This window comes from Plecotus auritus, assembly GCF_963455305.1.
Source record: "Plecotus auritus genome assembly, chromosome: 9".
NCBI classification, from domain to species: domain Eukaryota; kingdom Metazoa; phylum Chordata; class Mammalia; order Chiroptera; family Vespertilionidae; genus Plecotus; species Plecotus auritus.
This window is the reverse complement of record NC_137783.1, coordinates 81656883-81675462: the sequence shown is the minus strand read 5'-3', so window position 1 is coordinate 81675462 and position 18580 is coordinate 81656883. Positions and strand designations below refer to the sequence as shown.

The 18580-nt window shown below is 42.0% G+C and overlaps 1 protein-coding gene across 1 annotated transcript in view; it reads right to left on the bottom strand.

Annotated features, from left to right (window-relative positions):
* Positions 1–18580, bottom strand: part of ATM (ATM serine/threonine kinase) — a 158200-nt gene that overhangs the window by 105145 nt on the left and 34475 nt on the right. Inside the window, exons 16-22 of the mRNA XM_080641742.1 lie at positions 16730–16819; positions 10194–10356; positions 9217–9416; positions 4691–4773; positions 4441–4596; positions 3339–3414; positions 3083–3213 (exon numbers count right to left, since the gene is read on the bottom strand). Coding sequence (XP_080497868.1) covers positions 3083–3213; positions 3339–3414; positions 4441–4596; positions 4691–4773; positions 9217–9416; positions 10194–10356; positions 16730–16819 — 899 coding nt within the window. The remainder of the gene's footprint in view (positions 1–3082; positions 3214–3338; positions 3415–4440; positions 4597–4690; positions 4774–9216; positions 9417–10193; positions 10357–16729; positions 16820–18580) is intronic.

The following is an 18580-nucleotide window of genomic DNA, read 5'->3' as shown; positions in this document are numbered from 1 at the left end:
GAAAGTGAGAGTGGCTTGCTTGCAGGGCTGCATGCAGGAATAATTGTTTACTGCGCTGGGGCGTGGGACGCAGGGGACGCGGTCAGAGACACAGAGCCAGCTAACTGGCAGCAATCGCTGTTTGCCACGCCCTAGCCTAGTGACACCCTGAGATCCCGCCCTGCACAATCTACGAACCCACCCAAGCTCCAAGCGGCGGCTTTAGCATATGAATGGCCTTCCCTATCACAGCTTAACCTAGCAAACTTACAGCCTGGGTCAGACAGCTCCAAAACCTCCAAACCCAAGCAAAAAGGAGAAAACTGTAGTTCTCACTGTAGCTCCTGCTGGGTGGCCTCAGACAGTAGCTGACCTGCACCCCATTGGAGATACAGAAGCCAGTGTACCTAGTGGTCAGTGAGAGACACCAGATTTCAACTCCTCACATTCATAAGTGACACATTCAAGAGGCAGACTCAGTGAGCACCAAAGCCCCACTGAAACAAGTCCTGCACCATAAGCGTGTCTCCAGTGCAGCAGTTCTTCCATTATATACACAGTGGTCGACACAGCGGATCCTCACAGCCAATTGGCCTGGAGGTCAATTCCTCCCAGTGTACCAACAGCAATCAAGGCTTAACTACACCAAGACTTTGCACTCAACCCACAAGGGGGTGTACCAAGAGCGTCCTCCTCAGGTGATTGGGGAGGCTGAGCTACTGGCCCCTATAGGTCACCTACCACACAAAGCCACTCCATCAACACAAGGAAGCAGCAAAATGCAGAGACAAAGAAACATGACACGAATGAAAGAAATGGAGGAAAGCAAACTACCGGATGACATAAAGTTCAGAACCACATTTATAAGGTTATTCAAGAATCTTCTAAAAACCGCTGAGAAACTTAGTGAGACCATTAAGGATCTTAATGAGAATGCCAAAAAAATGGAAAAGGACCAGTCAGAAATTAAGCATACACTGTCTGAAATAAAGAATATACAGAAATTCAACTGTAGATCAAAGGACCCCAAGAATCAAACCAAAGATCTGAAATATGAGGAAACAAAAAACACCCAACCAGAAAAACAAAAAGAAAAAAGAATCCAAAAATATGAAGATAGTGTAAGGAGCCTCTGGGACAACTTTAAGCGTACCAACATCCGAATTTTTGGGGTGCCAGAAGAAGACAGAGAGCAAAATATTGAAAACCTATTAGAAGAAATAATGACAGAAAACTTTCCCTACCTGGTGAAAGAAATAGACTTACAAGTCCAGGAAGCACACAGAACCCCATACAAGAGGAATCTAAAGAGGACCACACCAAGACACATCATAATTAAAATGCCAAGGGCAAAAGACAAAGAGAGAATCTTGAAAGCAGCAAGAGAAAAACGGTTAGTTACCTACAAGGGAGTACCCATACAACTGTCAGCTGATTTCTCGGCAGAAACTATGCAGGCCAGAAGGGAGTGGCAAGAAATATTCAAAGTGATGAACAGCAAGAACCTACAACCAAGATTACTCTACCCAGCAAAGCTATCATTCAGAGTTGAAGGTCAGATAAAGAGCTTCACAGACAAGAAAAAACTAAAGGAGTTCATCACCACCAAACCAGGATTACATGAAATGCTGAACGGTATTCTTTAAGAAGAGGAAGAAGAAGAAAAAGGTAAAGACAAAAATTATAAACAACAAAATGACATCAAATACATACCTACCAACAAGTGAATCTAAAAATCAAGTGAATAAAAAATCTGAAGAACAGAATGGACTGGTGAATATAATAGAATCAAGGACATAGAAAGGGTGTGGACTGACAATTCTCAGGGGGAAAGGGGTGTGAGGGGTGTGGGAATAGATTGGACAAAAATCTTACACCTATGGATGAAGACAGTGGCGGGGCGTAAGGGCATGGGGTGTGGTGTGTGGGGAATCAGGTGGAGGGGAGCTATGGGGGGGAAAAAAAGAGGAACACATGTAATAATCTGGACAATAAAGATTTATTTTAAAAAAATAATTAAAAAAAATAAAAGTGTAATGTAATTTTTTTCAAATATTCATTGATTTTTAGAAATCATTAAACACCTACCACATAGCAAATATTGTTTTAGGTGCTAAATCAACAGACAAAACAATGCCATCCAGTATCTTATATCCTGGGTAGTAGACACACCTCATTCAACTCAACCACTTACTAGCTCTGTCGCACTGATCAAGCTACTTTACTTCTTTAAGCCAGAGAGTTTTCATTTATAAATTGGAGAAAATAATGGTATCTAAGTGATAGAGTTGTTAGAATTAAGAGAAAACATAAAAGTCAGGCCCAGCTGGTGTGGCTCAGTAGTTGAATATCAACCTATGAACCAGGAGATCATGGTTCAATTCCTGGTCAGGGTACATGCCTGGGTTGCGGGCTCCATCCCCAGTGTGGGGTGTGCAGGAGGCAAGCAACAATGATTCTCTCTCATCATTGAGGTTTCTTTCTCTCTCTCTTGCTCTTCCTCTCCCTTCCTCTCTGAAATCAATGAAAATATCCTATATAATAAAAGGCTAATATGCAAATCAACCAAACAGCGGAACAACCAGTCACTATGACGCACACTGACCACCAGGGGGCAGATGCTCAAAGCAGGAGCTGCCCCCTGGTGGTCAGTGCACTCCCACAGGGGGAACGCCGCTCAGCCAGAAGCCGGAATCACAGCTGGCAAGCACAGCGGCAGTGGTGGAAGCCCCTCCTGCCTCCGCTGCAGCGCTAAGGATGGCCAACTGCACCTAAGCCATCAGTCAGAAATCCCCCAAGGGCTCCCAGACTGCAAGAGGGCACAGGCTGGGCTGAAGGACACCCCCTCCCCCCTGAGTGCACGAATTTCATGCACTGGACCTCTAGTGTGTATATGTGTGTGTGTGTGTGTGTGTGTGTGTGTAAAAGCCAGGCATACAGTATATGCTCAATAACTATTAGCTTTTTTTAACAATTATAGTTGACATAAGTGGTTAGCTATTTTAATTATATTTTACTATCGCAACGAGTAACCCATGACTATGCTAGCATTGCGTTGATATCTGCAACATCCTAGACATTTCATAAATATTTGACTCGTTACCTATTGATTGATTCTGCAGCCAACATGCGAACTTGGTGATCATTATCAGCAAGAAATTGTGGAAACGCTTCATTTACAGAAAAACTTTTTCCCATTGAATTAAGAATAGCCCATTCTGAATAAGGATCAGCCTATGGGAAAAGAACAACTTAGGTTAAATATGAAATACTAAGAGAGAAATCACCCATTAACAGAAACAAAGTCTGTTTTTAAATTTTATGGAAAAGTTTCTAACATTTAACGTGGAGTAACTCACCTCAAGCAAAGTTTTCAGGCATTTTACTACTGCCATTCTTACAGAGGATGTGCATTTCCCCTCCTTGATTAACTGCCTGAAATAAAGTGTTTCAATGTCAAATAATTATTTCAATAAAAGCACAGTAAAAAAAAAAATCACTTCCAAAATTTCTTTCCATGCTAATTTTAATCATTATGTGGCCATGCCAATATTCTCATGTTCCAAAAAGAATTCCATATAAAAGAATTCCATATAAAAGAAATGCTTAAATAGTTCATTTTAATGTATATTATTAGACTTGTATGATTATGTCTGATTTGGAGGCTATCTTACTTCAGCTAACCATGTTACAGTAATCTTAATTTAAAGGGAAATATTTTTTTAAAAATATATTTTATTGATTTTTTTACAGAGAGGAAGGGAGAGGGATAGAGAGCTAGAAACACCGATGAGAGAGAAACATCGATCAGCTGCCTCCTGCACACCCCCCACTGGGGATATGCCCGCAACCAAGGTACATGCCCCTGACCAGAATCGAACCTGGGACCCTTCAGTCCGCAGGCCGACGCTCCATCCACTGAGCCAAACCGGTTAGGGCTAAAGGTAAATATTTTTAAGTCTTTGTTATTATATCAAAAATTTAAAAACCATTTCTATATTGATTCAGAAGTCCTTTACAATCAAATGATATGAGAGCTCTAAATTATATATATGTGCTACTCTGTAAGTATCATGGTGTTGTCTCACACTATGATTATATACATGAAATAACCAGATACTGATAAGGCCAATTTGTTCATTTTAGGAACAAAACAATTCAAATTGATTTAGACATGATGTATTCTGCTTTATTCACCATACATGTCAAACTATTAAGTGATTCCAAATTTGCAGGGAAATGCTAAACACACTTTAGAAAGCCTAGCCTTAAGAAAAACACAATGTGGTTCTTCAAGAAATTAAGGGAGAAAAAAACACAAATTACATTTACCATTGTTAAAAGAATATATAATTACAATTAAGGATTAGAAGAAATCACTAATGCAGAAATGTAAAAGTTACATCTGTATCAGAAGAAGCAAAAGATAAATAAGAACTCCACAGAATAATCTGTACCTACCAAAATGCTTCAATAACTGTTAGAAATTGTCCTTGAGCATCCCTTGTGTTCTGAGAATCCATATTGCCTTGACACAGGTTCCCCACTATATAAATGATGTGGTTTAAAATTGTTTTACAAACATCTTGGTCACGGCGATATAAAGAACACAATTTTCTATGGTGGAAAAAGTTTAACTTTATAAGCATAACAGAACACATCAGTTAGTTTATAAATTTTAAGGGAGCATAACATGGTTTTAATTGCTTACGATAGTGGTTTCAGAAGTTCAACAACATCTTCCATTGGCAAAGGATATTCTTCTCCAGGAAGCTCCTTTAAAAGCACTAGATACTAAGATAGTTGGGGGTGGGAGGTTGGGGAGTGAGAAATCATATTGCTTTTAAAAATGTCATTTACTTAAATAAGTATATATTTAACCACAAATTCATATATACATACACACATGCACACACACACAAGACTAGTGAATTTTTTAAAAAGGTAGTATAGTAAAAAAAAAAAGCATTTGAGGTCAAACAGAGCTGGATTCAAATCCCAGCACAACTTATTACTTGTGTGGTTAAAAAGCTTGCAATGTCACCCAGCCAGTGTTGCTCAGTAGTTGAGCATCAACCCAGGAACCAAGAGGTCACTGAATGGATTCCCAGTCAGGGCACATGCCCAGGTGGCATGCTCAATTCCCAGTAGGGGGCTTACAGGAGGCAGCCAATCTATGATTCTCAATGAACGATATTTCTATCTCTATATCCCTCTCCCTTTCTCTCTCTCTAAAAATCAATAAAAACATTAAAAAAAAAACTTGCATTGTCATCTGAGCCTTTGTACTCTCACCTGTAAAATGGGGATATAGCACTTATCTAGCCGGATTACTGTGAGGATTAAATGAAATGAATGTAAAGAACTAACATTTATTGTAGGAATTCAATTAATGATAGTTATTAATTGCTGGGATTAAGTGCCTGAACAAGAATCTAAAACTATATTATGTTTCTACCCTCCCAAAATAATGCTTGGGTATAAGACCTCAATGTTTAGAAACCATTCTATTGCCCTAGCCCAGTGGTCGGCAAACTCATTAGTCAACAGAGCGGCAAACGGCGGCTCGCGAGCCGCATGTGGCTCGCAAGCCGCGGTTTGCCGACCACTGCCCTAGCCAGTTTTGCTCAGTGCATAGAGCATCCTACAGACCAAAGGGTTCCAAGTTAGATTCCAGTCAAGGGAATGTACCTCGGTTGCAGGCTACTTTCTGTCTGGGGCCCTGGTCAGGGACCTGCAGGAGGCAACCAATTGATGTGTTGCTCTCACATCAATATTTCTCTCTCCTTTCCTCTCTCTTCCACTCTCCCTAAAAATCAATGGAAAAATATCCTCGGTGAGGATTAAAAAAAAGAAGAAAGAAAGAAAATAAGATATAAACTATCCTGTTAATAAATTTTGGAAATCAGAGATAATCTTGGGCAGGGAAGAAGTCAAATACTCTGACTTATCTCTCCATAAAGCAACCTGGTAAGGCTCTCTATGGTACTATGACTATTTCTGAGAGCTGCCAAATAATTCTCTGGCTCTTGTAAAAAATCAGAACTTTTTTTCTTATCATCTATATGTAGAAAAATGTTTCTTACTCCTTCTCAGATATTATAAAAGAACATTACATTGGACCATTTTAAATATCTGACATGAAAGTCACGTATGTGATATTACTGTCTTGAAGTGCCTTAAACATCAGAGCCCCAAGAAAAGAACACAGCCCTTCCCCATTGGTCAGGGCTGGAGATTTGACCAGGAATTCTAACAGAGACTCAACCTGCATATTTCCAAAAAGTTCTAATTAGTGGATCATCTAGCATGTTCCCCACAGCTATGACTGGGAAAATCATCTGACATGTCTGCCAATTTGCTGGGCTAGCAACTCTCCCCACATGGACACCAGGCCTAGGGCTAGGGGATAGCCCACATGGTCAGGAGATTGGTTACATGTAAGAATATTGAGTAAAGCCGAAACCGGTTTTGCTCAGTGGATAGAGCGTCGGCCTGCGGACTCAAGGGTCCCAGGTTCGATTCCGGTCAAGGGCATGTACTGTGGTTGCGGGCACATCCCCAGTGGGGGGTGTGCAGGAGGCAGCTGATCGATGTTTCTCTCTCATCGATGTTTCTAGCTCTCTATCCCTCTCCCTTCCTCTCTGTAAAATATCAATAAAATATATTTAAAAAAAAAATTGCAGTAACTTTAAAAAAAAAAAAAAAAAGAATATTGAGTAAACAAGTAAATGTATTGAGGTTAAGTGGGAAGCCGGGTTTCTTACTGTTGGAGGAGGGAGCTACAAATACAAAGGGGAAAAAAAAATCCTATGATGTTGCATTGGAATCGGAGATACTGATCAGTAGATGGATAGATTGATGGGGGTAGAGAAGGAGAGGGATTACTCCTGTAATGTGCTCATTCAAGTCTAAATCTAATCATGAGAAAACATGAGATAAACCCAAAGAGAAAAATTCTATAGAACAAGTGGCTATACTATTAAAAAAACAGGAAGGTCATGAAAGATAAGGAAAGACTAAGGAACTGTTCCAGGTTGAAAGAGACGGAACAGACTTGAATATTAAATGCATTAATACAATGTTATATTCCTGACTAGAGGCCTGGTGCACAAAATTCATGCACAGGGGAGGGGGGTGCGTGTGTGTGTGTCTCTCAGCCCAGCCTGCACCCTCTCCAATCTGGGATCCCTCTCACAATCCAGGACTGCTGGCTCCAAACCTCTCGCCTGCCTACCGCCTGATTGCCCCTAACCACTTCTGCCTGCCAGCCTGATCACCCCTAACCACTCCCCTGCCAGCCTGATTGCCCCCAACTGCCCTCCCCTGCAGGCCTGGTCGCCCCCAAATGCCCTCCCCTGAAGGCCTGGTCACCCCCAACTACCCTCCCCTGCCAGCCTGGTTGCCCCCCAACTGCCCTCCCTTGCAGGCCTGGGTCCACCCCAACTGTCCTCCCCTGAAGGCCTGGTTGCCCCCAATCGCCGTCCTCTGCCGGCCCAGTCATCCCTAACTGCCCTCCCCTGCTGGCCTGATCGCCCACAACTGCCCTCCCCTGCTGGCCATCTTGTGTCCACATGGGGGCGGCCATCTTTGACCACTTGGGGGCATCCATCTTGTGTGTTGGAGTGATGGTCAATTTGCATATTACCTCTTTATTATATAGGATGGCTATACCATGGTTATAGGAGAATCACTGTTTTTAGGATATATGCACTAAAATATAAGTCTCATCACATCTACAACTTAATCTCAAAAGGATACAGAAAAAAAGGTATATGTGAGTAGAGAGAGAATGACAAGGCAAATATTATAAAATGTTGACTGTAGAAGCTTATGAAGGAAATATGAAGTTCTTGTAGATCTGTAACTTTATGGTCACTTTGAAATTAAATAAAAAATTTAAAGCATGTAAACTAAGATCAGACTTCCATTGCAATGTTATGTAAGTACTAGTGGCCCGGTGCACGAATTTGTGCACATTTAAAGGAAATTAATTAGAACTATTTTAATATCGCTATTCACCCTTTCTTTATAATAAAAATGTCAACCAAATTCACGATCGACAATGACAGATCGAAACACACATGTGCGATTGGCACCAAGAGTTTTATATATAGATAAACTTGCTTAATTAGACCTGCTTTCTGATGTAGCTAAACTTTTTCCAGCTCAGTAAAGCACCCCAACTTCTCTTTCAGGTAACTGTCAGCAACACAGCAGTAAATATCAACACGAAGCAGATTATTATTGTAGATCACACAGGGAGAACAAAGGGTAAAATATTTAACTGTAGCACTGTTTGACTATATTCTGTGCAGTGAGAAAACCTGAAGTCATTTTCAAGGTCCATCATTTCTTACTTCTTCTCAGTCAGGTCAAGTTTCTAAGCTTTCTAAATCTCCGTTTTCCAACTAATGAAAAGAAAACAGAATTCCACCGAGTCTCCTATCTACCTATGCCACGACTTCTGTGAGGATCAAATGAGATGAAGCATGGGAAAATGCTTCACAGAATTTGGTTAAAGTGTAAAGTGTTTCCACCTGGCTATAAAGCAAGTCGTGTTCCTGGGCTGAAGAAAATCCAAGGAGGCTAGTTGCTAGGGAGAGGAAGCCAAGTGTTGTTACGTGACGTCATTACCCGGCACTCACAGCCACCATTTCTGGGCTGGGCTGTGGGCCACATTTTGTGCCATGGGGTATTGGCAGCGTCAGCTGCAATTTGGTGGACTGTCGCTCTGGGGTGGTTGTGGGGCCTGTGTCCCACTTCAGGGAAGCCGAGTGTTGCTTTGTCAGCGTCAGGTCTGCATTGCCGTTTCTCTGTAAATGGTCAGTGCGCATCACGGCAGCTCCTGTGTTGAGTATCTGCCCACTGGTGGTCAGTGCACGTCATAATGACCAGTCAGATGGTCAGACACTTAGCATATTAGCCTCTTATATATATACAGATTACTTTTACATTCAGAATCTGTGTTTCCTGGCCTAGTTTAAAATAACTTATAATTAAGTATATCTAAAGATAATAAATCTACCTAAAGTCAATCCAAGTTTTAATGTTTCTGTAACTACGTAAAGGAAAGCATTTTAAAGGAAAAAGTATATTTTATAACTAGTCTCAGATCATTTCTCAAGAAAGCAATTTCAACACTTTAAAGGTACTATGTGATTCTGATGTCAGTCTATTATATTCAGCAGCAATGCCCGACAGAACTGAAAAGAATCTTCATTTTACTTTACTCACCATGTGTAGGTGGAGAGATTTAGTAAGGTCTAGTATACTAGGATCAATTAACATTAACAATTTCCTCCGAATATCAACTGCTCTAAATGACACAGGACTGGTCTGAGCAGTGGTTACGCCTATGCACAAGAACTTAAGCATGTCTAAAAAAAGTAGATCTTGCTTTGACAGATGTTCCTCAGCTAAAGGATTCATGGCACCTAAAAATAAAAAGCACTTATTAAAACTAAGAGCAGGGCACAACAGCCACATACAGAGAACATTATTAGCTCAAATAGCTTCCCTTCTATCAAGAAAAAAAGATAAAAGTATATGATAAACAAAATTATGGTGAGATCAATTAAAAACTAAAAGCTTCAAAATTCTTTATTAAAGGTTACCCAGGATTCTATCATCAAGAAATGATCTATGGAAAAATCTATATGAACAAACATTCAGTGAAGTACTATTAATTATAAGAAAATAGAAAAGAAATCTAAACTTCTAACAGTAAATAATGGTCAAGTAAATTATGGCATATATGTTAATTGGGATACTATTAAGCCATTAAAAAGTATGCTCATCAATTCAAGCAGCTAAATGAAAAATGTTTATAATAAATGTTAAAAAAAAAAACAAGGTGTAAAAAAGACATAAGAATGTCAATTACAATTTTCCAAAGGTCTATACAGAAATAACAAAAAGCTTAAAAGGATAGCATTATGGGTATTTTATCACTCTCCTGCTTTCAATTTTGCAAAAAAAAAATCTATGATATGATTTTCTTTAGTGATTTTTTTTAATTTTCCTTATGAAGAATAGAAAACTAATGAATTCCATTAAAATTGGAGAATCTAAAGGGTACAGAAAATACAATCCTAATAGACTATACCAAAAGGAAATAAAATGAGCATACAATTGGTATCTATGAGGATTTTTGTAATGTCAAACCAATATGAATAAATAAAAGAAATCCCACAAAGTAAGTAAATATTTACCAATAGTGAGCTGGCTCTCTCCAGATTCATTTGCATCACTAACACTACTAGCAGGGTAATCATTAAACAGACTCATGGATGACTGATTCTCCATCTCCTTTACATTTTCATCAGTGTCATCTTCCACCTGTCCATAGTCAAGTGGCTTTTTAATAAAGGAGACCTTCAAAAGAGAAAGAAAGATGTTTTTTAAAGTTCTTTCCGAAGCATGTATTAATTAAATTTCACCTAATCATACGGCTCAAGATTCATGTGCATGAACACTGCAGTATTATTTCTATTAAATGTCCAACAACAGAAAAATGGATATAAATAGTAATGTCTACCTAACAGAATATGCAATCTTTACAAAAAATTTGTTACACTAAGAAATTTTAACACTACCCAAAATTGATAACAGTATGGAAAAAAGTATAAATTGATATGATTATTTTGAGGACAATTATACCCATAAAAAATATATAAAATTCACATTCCTTCTGAACAAGTAATTTCATTTCTAGAATATCTCCTTCATCCTTTATAGGTACATATATAAGTAGACAAAACAACCTGTATCACAGAACTCTTTGTAACAGAAAAAAATAGAAACTACAACCTGACCCACTGGGCTTCCAGTCAAGGCAGAGGTATAGATAAATGCAATGCTCACATCCTCCAAGGAGCACATCAAAATTACAGCTAAACTCCAGAACAACTATCACTCAGAATTGCCTGAAATCTAGCTGAACAAAAGTGTGTATAAAAATATACAGAAACCACATTGAGACTGCTAGAAGAGGTAGAGATACAGAGGGAGCTAGTCTCACACCCATGTTTTAAAAATCAGGAGGATATTTTGGCTATGGAGATCCCCCTGAGGAGTGAGGGTTCCCAGCCCCAAACCAGGCCCCCAAGCCCAGGGTTCCAGTGCCAGAAGAGAAGTCCCCATAATTTCTGGCTGTGAAAACCAGCAGGGATTGTGGTTGAGACAGAGGTCTGCTGGAGTCCCAGGTGTTCCTCTTAAAGGGCCCCACTGCAAAAAGTTACTCAGATTCACTTGCTCTGAGCTCCAGCACTGGGGCAGCAGCTCAAAAGACACCAGGGACAGACAGGGAGGAACTTAACTGTCTGGATATGGGGCAAAGACTGGAAGAGTGGCTTGTATCCAGACAGAAGTGCTGGCAGAAACCATTGTTCCTTTTCTGAGCCCCTTACCCCCACCCCGCCACCGGGAATAAGGCCCATAGGCAAGCACCATATCTGAGTCTGTTTACCCCATCCTGGTGAGTCCCTGAGACAGTGTTCTACCCACCTTGTGGGCCCACCCAAGCAACTTCCAGTAGCTTTCCCATACATGCAGCCTGTCTTGGCTCCTGCTGAGAATTTTCCTAAAATCTCTCAAGAGTTCACAAACCCTACCTGAACAAGCAGGATCTGGCCTCGGCATGCCTCATACCTCCTGCTAATGGACCCAGGCCTGGCAAGAGCAACAGCTGGCCCCTATTCACATCATGGGCTCTCCCCTTCACCTCCAAGCCCACCACAAGTAGCAGTCATCTGCAGATCACTCTGTAGTTCATGCTGGGTGGCCCTGGGCAGGGCATGGGTGGCAGCTGACTTTGGTCTGCACCTCCCAGATGACTCCAGAGCCAGCGCACCAGGTGAACAGTGTCAGACAATGCCAGAACACTACCCAACCACCTCTACCAGTGACACACTCAAGGTGAGAACTCATCGAGCACCAGAGTCCTGCTCCCTGGGGTTGGCCCCTACATACTAGGTGTACTGGTTAATAATGCGGATTTTTTCAATAGATGGAGTTACACATGTTGATATATATGCGATTTAATATGTATGCTATTTTGCTGTATTGACAACAAACTTCAAAACTTCATATGTCAAATTTGCTGAAGGTGTTAACATCATAGATATTTTTACACTTAAAAATGTCGAATTTCGTGCCAAAAAAAGAGCATTTGCGGGAGGTTATAATTCATTATTTTGAAGAAAAGTGCTGCTGAATACTTCGGGAAGCTTATGGTGAACATGCTCCATCTCAAGATACTTGTGAACGCTGGTTTAAATGCTTTAAAAGTGATGATTTTGATGTGAAAGACAAAGAACATCCAGGTCAACCGAAAAAGTTTGAAGACCAACAATTTGTAATTTTGGATGAAGATGCGTGTCAACTCAAAAACAACTTGCAGAATGATAAACGTTGCTCAGCAAACAATTTCCAATTGTTTACAAGCAGTGGGAAAGATTTTAAAGGAAGGAAAATGGGTGCCACATCAACTGAGCGAGAGACAAATGGAAAACCGTAAAGTCATCAGTAAAATGTTGCTTCAATGGCAGGCATGAAAGAAAGTCTTTTTTGCATCGAATTGTGACTGGTGATGAAAAGTGGATTTATTTTGAGAATCCCAAATGCACAAAATCATGGGTTGATCCAGGTCAACCATCAACATCGAAATCGCTTCGGAAAGAAGACAACGCTCTGCTTTTGGTGGGATCAGGAAGGTGTGGTGTATTATGAGCTTCTAAAACCAGGTGAAACTGTTAATACTGATCGCTACTGACAAGAAATAATCAATTTGAACCATGCTTTGATCGTGAAATGACCAGAATGTTCCAGGAGACATGGCAAAGTAATTTTGCTTCATGTTGACACACCATCACACACTTTAAAACCAGTTAAAGACATGTTAAAAGATCTTGCCTGGGAAGTATTAACCCACCTGCTATATTCACCAGACCTTGCTCCTTCAGATTACCACTTGTTCTGATAGATGGCACATAAACTTTCTGAGCAGCACTTCAAAACATACGAAGTGGAAAATTGGGTCTCTGAATGGTTTGCCTCGAAACAAGAAAAGTTCTATTGGGACAGTATCCACAAATCACCTAAAAGATGGGGAAATGTGTAGCTAGTGATGGACATTACTTTGAATAAAGCACTTCTGATGTTTCTCTTGAAATTATTGTGTTTTCTTTGATTACAAAATCCGCATTATTAACCGGTACACCTAGTAACAGCTTTTCCATTATAGTCGTGGCCAATTGCAGCCCATCAGCCTCGGGGTTAATTCCTCCCATTGATGTGCCAACAACAATCAAGGTCCAACTACAACAGGAGGGTGTTTCAACTACAACAGGAGGGTTCACACAGCCAAGACATGGCACACCTGAAGTACCCAGCTAAGATGACCAGGGAAGCTGTGTCACTAGGCCCTACAGGACACCTACTACATTAGACCACTCTACCAAGACTGGGACATGTAGCAGCTCTACCTACTACATAGAAGCCAGCATAGGGAAGCAGCCAAAATGAGAAGATAAACATGTCCTAAATGAAATAGAATAACATTCCAGAAAAAGAACTAAACAAATGGAGACAAGCAATACCAGATGCAGAGTTCAAAACACTGGTTAAAGGATACTCAATGAACTTAGGGGAAGAGCAGATGAATTCAGTGAGAACTTAATAAGGAGAGGAAATATAAAAATGGAAATAGCAAACATAAAGAAGAACCCGATGAAAGATACACAAACTGAAATGAAGTTACTGGGAATCAACAATGGAGTAGATGAAGCAGAGTAGCAAACCAGCAACTGGAAGATAAAGTAGCAAAAAACACCCAATCAAAACAGCAAAAAGAAAAAGAATCCAAAAAATTGTAGACAGTTAAAGGAGCCTCTGGGACAACATCAAGCGTACCAACATTCACATTATGGGGGTGCCTCCCGTAAAAAGAGAGAGAGCAAAGAATTGAAATCCTATTTGAAAAAATAACAACAAAAAACTTTCCTAACCTGGTGAAGAAAATAGGCATACAAGTCCAGGAAATATAGAGCCCCAAACAAGATGAACTCAAAGAGGCCTACACCAAGACACATCATAATTAAAATGCCAAAGGTTAAAGACAGAGAGAATCTTAAAAACAGAAAGAAGAAAGCAATCAGTTAGCTACAAGAGAGCTCCCATAAGACTGTCATCTGATTTCTCAATAGAAACTTTGCAGGCCGAAAGTACTTGCTCAAGATATTCAAAGGGATAAAGCAAAATAACTAAGATTACTGTACCTGGGAAAGCTCTGTCATTTAGAATCGAAGGATAGATAAAGAGATTCCAGGACTAGAAAAAGTTAGTTCATCAACATCAAACCAGAATAAAAAAGAGATAAAAAATATGAATGATAAAGTGGCAATAAATATACTCAAACCTCATTTCTTGAACATCTCCCATCTCAAACAATTCGGTTTTTGACCAAGTTATTCACAGAAAAAATGTCCCGATTGTTAAGTTTCGATTTTCTACCTGACAACCCTTTCATGCTGATACCTCAGCAAGACAAAAGGAATCTTTCAGGCAGCAAGCAAAGAAGAGAATGCTTTTGTTGCTGGAGAAAACAAGGATTAGCACAATTTTAAAACAAAAAGAGGCCATCTAGAGTGCTAATGTTGCTAAGTGTGAAAGAAACAATGATCAGAGACAAAGAGGCAGAAAAACTGTTGTTAATTTGGATAGATGAAAAGCAGTTAGCCCAGTGGTCGGCAAACTGCGGCTCATGAGCCACGGTTTGCCACTCTGTTGACTAATGAGTTTGCCGACCACTGAGTTAGCCAGTGACAGCCATTTCTTGGAGGCAGTAATATACAGACAAGCAAAGATGCTGTATGCAGACCTGAAAGACATCCCTGGACCGAATGCTAAAAGTGATTTGTTTAAGGCTAATAGGGAGTGGTTTGATAAATTTAAGGAAAGAAGTGCTTATTTATAGATTAAACAGTACATTAGACATATATTGTATCTAAGAAACGCTAAAAAAGAGAATCATTTGCGGGGTCTGAAACGGATTAATTCAATTTACATTATTTCTAACTAGAGGCCTGGTGTATGAAATTCATGCACGAGGGGCTGAGGGCGGGTTATACCTCAGCCCGGTCTGCACCCTTTCCAATCCGGGACCCCTCGGGGAATGGCCAACTGCCAGTTTAGGCCCAATCTAAACCGGCAGTCGGACATCCCTCTCACAATCCGGGACTGCTGGCTCCTAACCACTTGCCTGCCTGCCTGCCTGATTGCCCCTAATCACTCCCCTGCCAGCCTGATGGACGCCTAACTGCTCTCCTGTTGGCCCGATTGCCCCCAACTGCCTTCCCTGCAGGCCTGGTCACCCCTAACTGCCATCCCCTGCAGGCCCGGTCACCCCTAACTGCCCTCCCCTGCAGGCCTGGCACCCCCCAACTACTCTCCCCTGCAGGCCTGGGTCCCCCAACTGCCCTTCCCTGCAGACCCAGTCACCCCCAACTTCCCTCCTCTGCTGGCTGGGTCACCCCTAACTGCCCTCCCCAGCAGGCTTGATCGCCCCCAACTGCCCTCCCTTGCAGGCCTGGTCCCTCCCAACTGCTCTCCCAGCTGGCCTGATTGCCCACAACTGCCCTCCCTTGCAGGCCTGGTTCCTCCCAACTACCCTCCCCTGCTGGCCATCTTGTGGTGGCCATCTTGTGTCCACATGGGGGCAGGATCTTTGACCACATGGGGGCAGCAATCTTGTGTGTTGGAGTGATGGTCAATCTGCATATTACTCTTTTATTAGATAGGATAGAGGCCTGGTGCACGGGTGGGGGCCTGCTGGTTTGCCCTGAAGGGTGTCTGGATCAGGGTGGAGGTTCCCTTGGGGTGTGGGGCGGCCTGGGCAAGGGGCCTGTGGTGGTTTGCAGGCTGGCCACGCCCCCTGGCAACCCAAGTGGAGGCCCTGGGATCTGGATTTATTTATCTTCTACAATTGAAACTTTGTAGCCTGGAGTGGAGCCAAGCCTTCTGCTCGCTCTGTGGCAGCAGCCATTTCTGTTGGGATTTATGTATCTTCTATAATTGAAACTTTGTAGCCTTAAGCAGAGGCCTAAGCAGGCCAGGGCTGCAGAAGCTTGGCTTCCTCCATCACCGCGGACAACCCTAGCCTCCTGCTCTCTCCAGCTCCATGGCTGCCGCCATTTCTGTTGGGATTTATTTATCTTCTACAATTGAAACTTTGTAGCATTGAGTGGAGGCCTGGGCCAGCAAGGGCAGGTGGAAAACTTGGCTTCCTCCAATGCCAGGGAAACCCAAGCCTCCCTCCTGCTCTCTGTGGCTACAGCCATCTTGGTTGGGTTTATTTGCATATTCCCTCCTGATTGGGCTGGTGGGTGTGGCTGGTGGGTGTAGCGGAGTGATGGTTAATTTGCATATTACTCTTTTATTAGATAGGATAGAGAACTATTATAATTTTGGTACAGTGTTACACAGAAATAGATATGAGCCTGGATGCTTAGTTCCCAATTGTTCAGTCTATTATAATTTATTGAGAAACTAAAAGCCAAGCACTGTGCTAGGTACTGATATTAAGAAGCAATGAAATATACTCACCCCAAAACAAATAACTTTAATTTCCACATTTAGAAAGCATAAGATGCCATATATTGTGAAATGCATCACTTAAGAGATAATTCAATGAGGGGGAAAGCATCTTAGAATCAATGAAATATGGTAGTAAAACAAGAAGCATACTTACTAAACTTGTACAAATGTCAGCAATATCATTCATTAGTTTTGATGTTAACAATCGTAGGAAAAAGCTAGATGCAATCTTATTTGGACTGTGCTGTAATGAAGTCGAACAAGAAAACCAAGCAAACAAAGAAATAAAAACAATTATTCTTGGCAAATAATATTTTCTCTATCTTGACTAAAATGTAAATTTTCCTTTACACTGAAAATTCTCTAACATAAAAAGCACAGATAAAGTGTTTACTATTGGGAAGAAGTTATAAATTACTCCAAAAAATACTAATCTCTTTTCTTAGACAATAATAACTACATATCTTTCACTGTGCATAAACAACATTAAAGTAAAATACCAGCCAATGACCCTAAACATAAGCAAGCAATAACTGTAGCTTACATTTTATTCTTCCACTTCTCTCCTTCTCCACTTACAGCAAAACATAAAATAGCACATTACAAAACCAAAAATACATGCTGATAATATTGATAAATGGCCATGTACTTAACATCAGCTTTCAAAATGTTTCCAATTATTATCAACAATCTGAACTGGCTCAGCTACCCCTCAGACCTGCTCCAAAACAAAACAAAGACTATACACACTTCCTACCAAACGTTATATAGGACTATATGGGCAAAAAGAGAGTAACGCATGTGCCGGACTTGTTTATCTTTGTGGTGCTCACTATCCCTCGTATAGTAGTATGCACACCACACAGCTAGCAATCAACACATTTTTATTAAATTAAATGAAAATTCATGCACTCGGAGGGGTCCCTCAGCCGGGCCTGAGCCCTCTCACAGTCCAGGACCCCTCGGGGGATGTCCACCTGCCAGCTTAGGCCTGCTCCCCAAGGATCGGGCCTAAGCTGGCAGTCAGACATCCCTCTGGCAGCCTGGGAGCCCTCAGGGGATGTCTGACTGACGGACAGCCTAAGCTGCATTCAGACATCCTTAGTGCTGCTGAGGAGGCAAGAGAGGCTCCCACTACTGCCCCTGTGCTCGCAGCCGTCAGCCTGGCTTGTGGCTGAGTGGAGCTCCCCTGTGGGAGTGCACTGACCACCAGGGGGCAGCTCCTGCGTTGAGCATCTGCCCCCTGGTGGTCAGTGTGCGTCACAGCGACCAGTTGTTCTGCTGTTAGGGTCAATTTACATATTTCCCTTTTACTATATAGGACTAGAGGCCCGGTGCACGAAATTCGTGCACGGGGGGGGGAGGGTGTCCCTCAGCCCAGCCCGCACCTTCTCCAATCTGGGACCCCAGTGGGATCGGGCCTAAACGGGCAGTTGGACATCCCTCTCACAATCCAGGACTGCTGGCTCCCAACCGCTCACCTGCCTTCCTGCCTGCCTGATTGCCCCTAACCACTTCTGCCTGCCAGCCTGATCACCCCCTAACTACTCCCCTGCCAGCCTGATCGACGCCTAACTGCTCTGCTCCCCTGCCAGACCGATTGCCCCTAACTGCCCTCCCTTGCCAGCCTGGTTGCCCCTAACTGCCCTCCCCTGCAGGTCTGGTCCCCCCCAACTGCCCTCCCCTGCAGGCCTGGTCCCCCACAACTGCCCTCCCCTGCAGGCCTGGTTGCCCCCAACTGCCCTCCCCTGCAGGGATGGTCCCCCCCAACTGCCCTCCCCTGCTGGCCTGATCGCCCACCACTGCCCTCCCCTGCTGGCCATCTTGTGGCGGCCATCTTGTGTCCACATGGGGGCTGACACCTTTGACTACATGGGGGCAGCCATCTTGTGTGTTGGAGTGATGGTCAATTTGCATATCACTCTTTTATTAGATAGGATTATATAGGATAAAAATATACTGGCAGCAAGAGTCATGTATGTAGTATATAACAGTGGTAAAATAA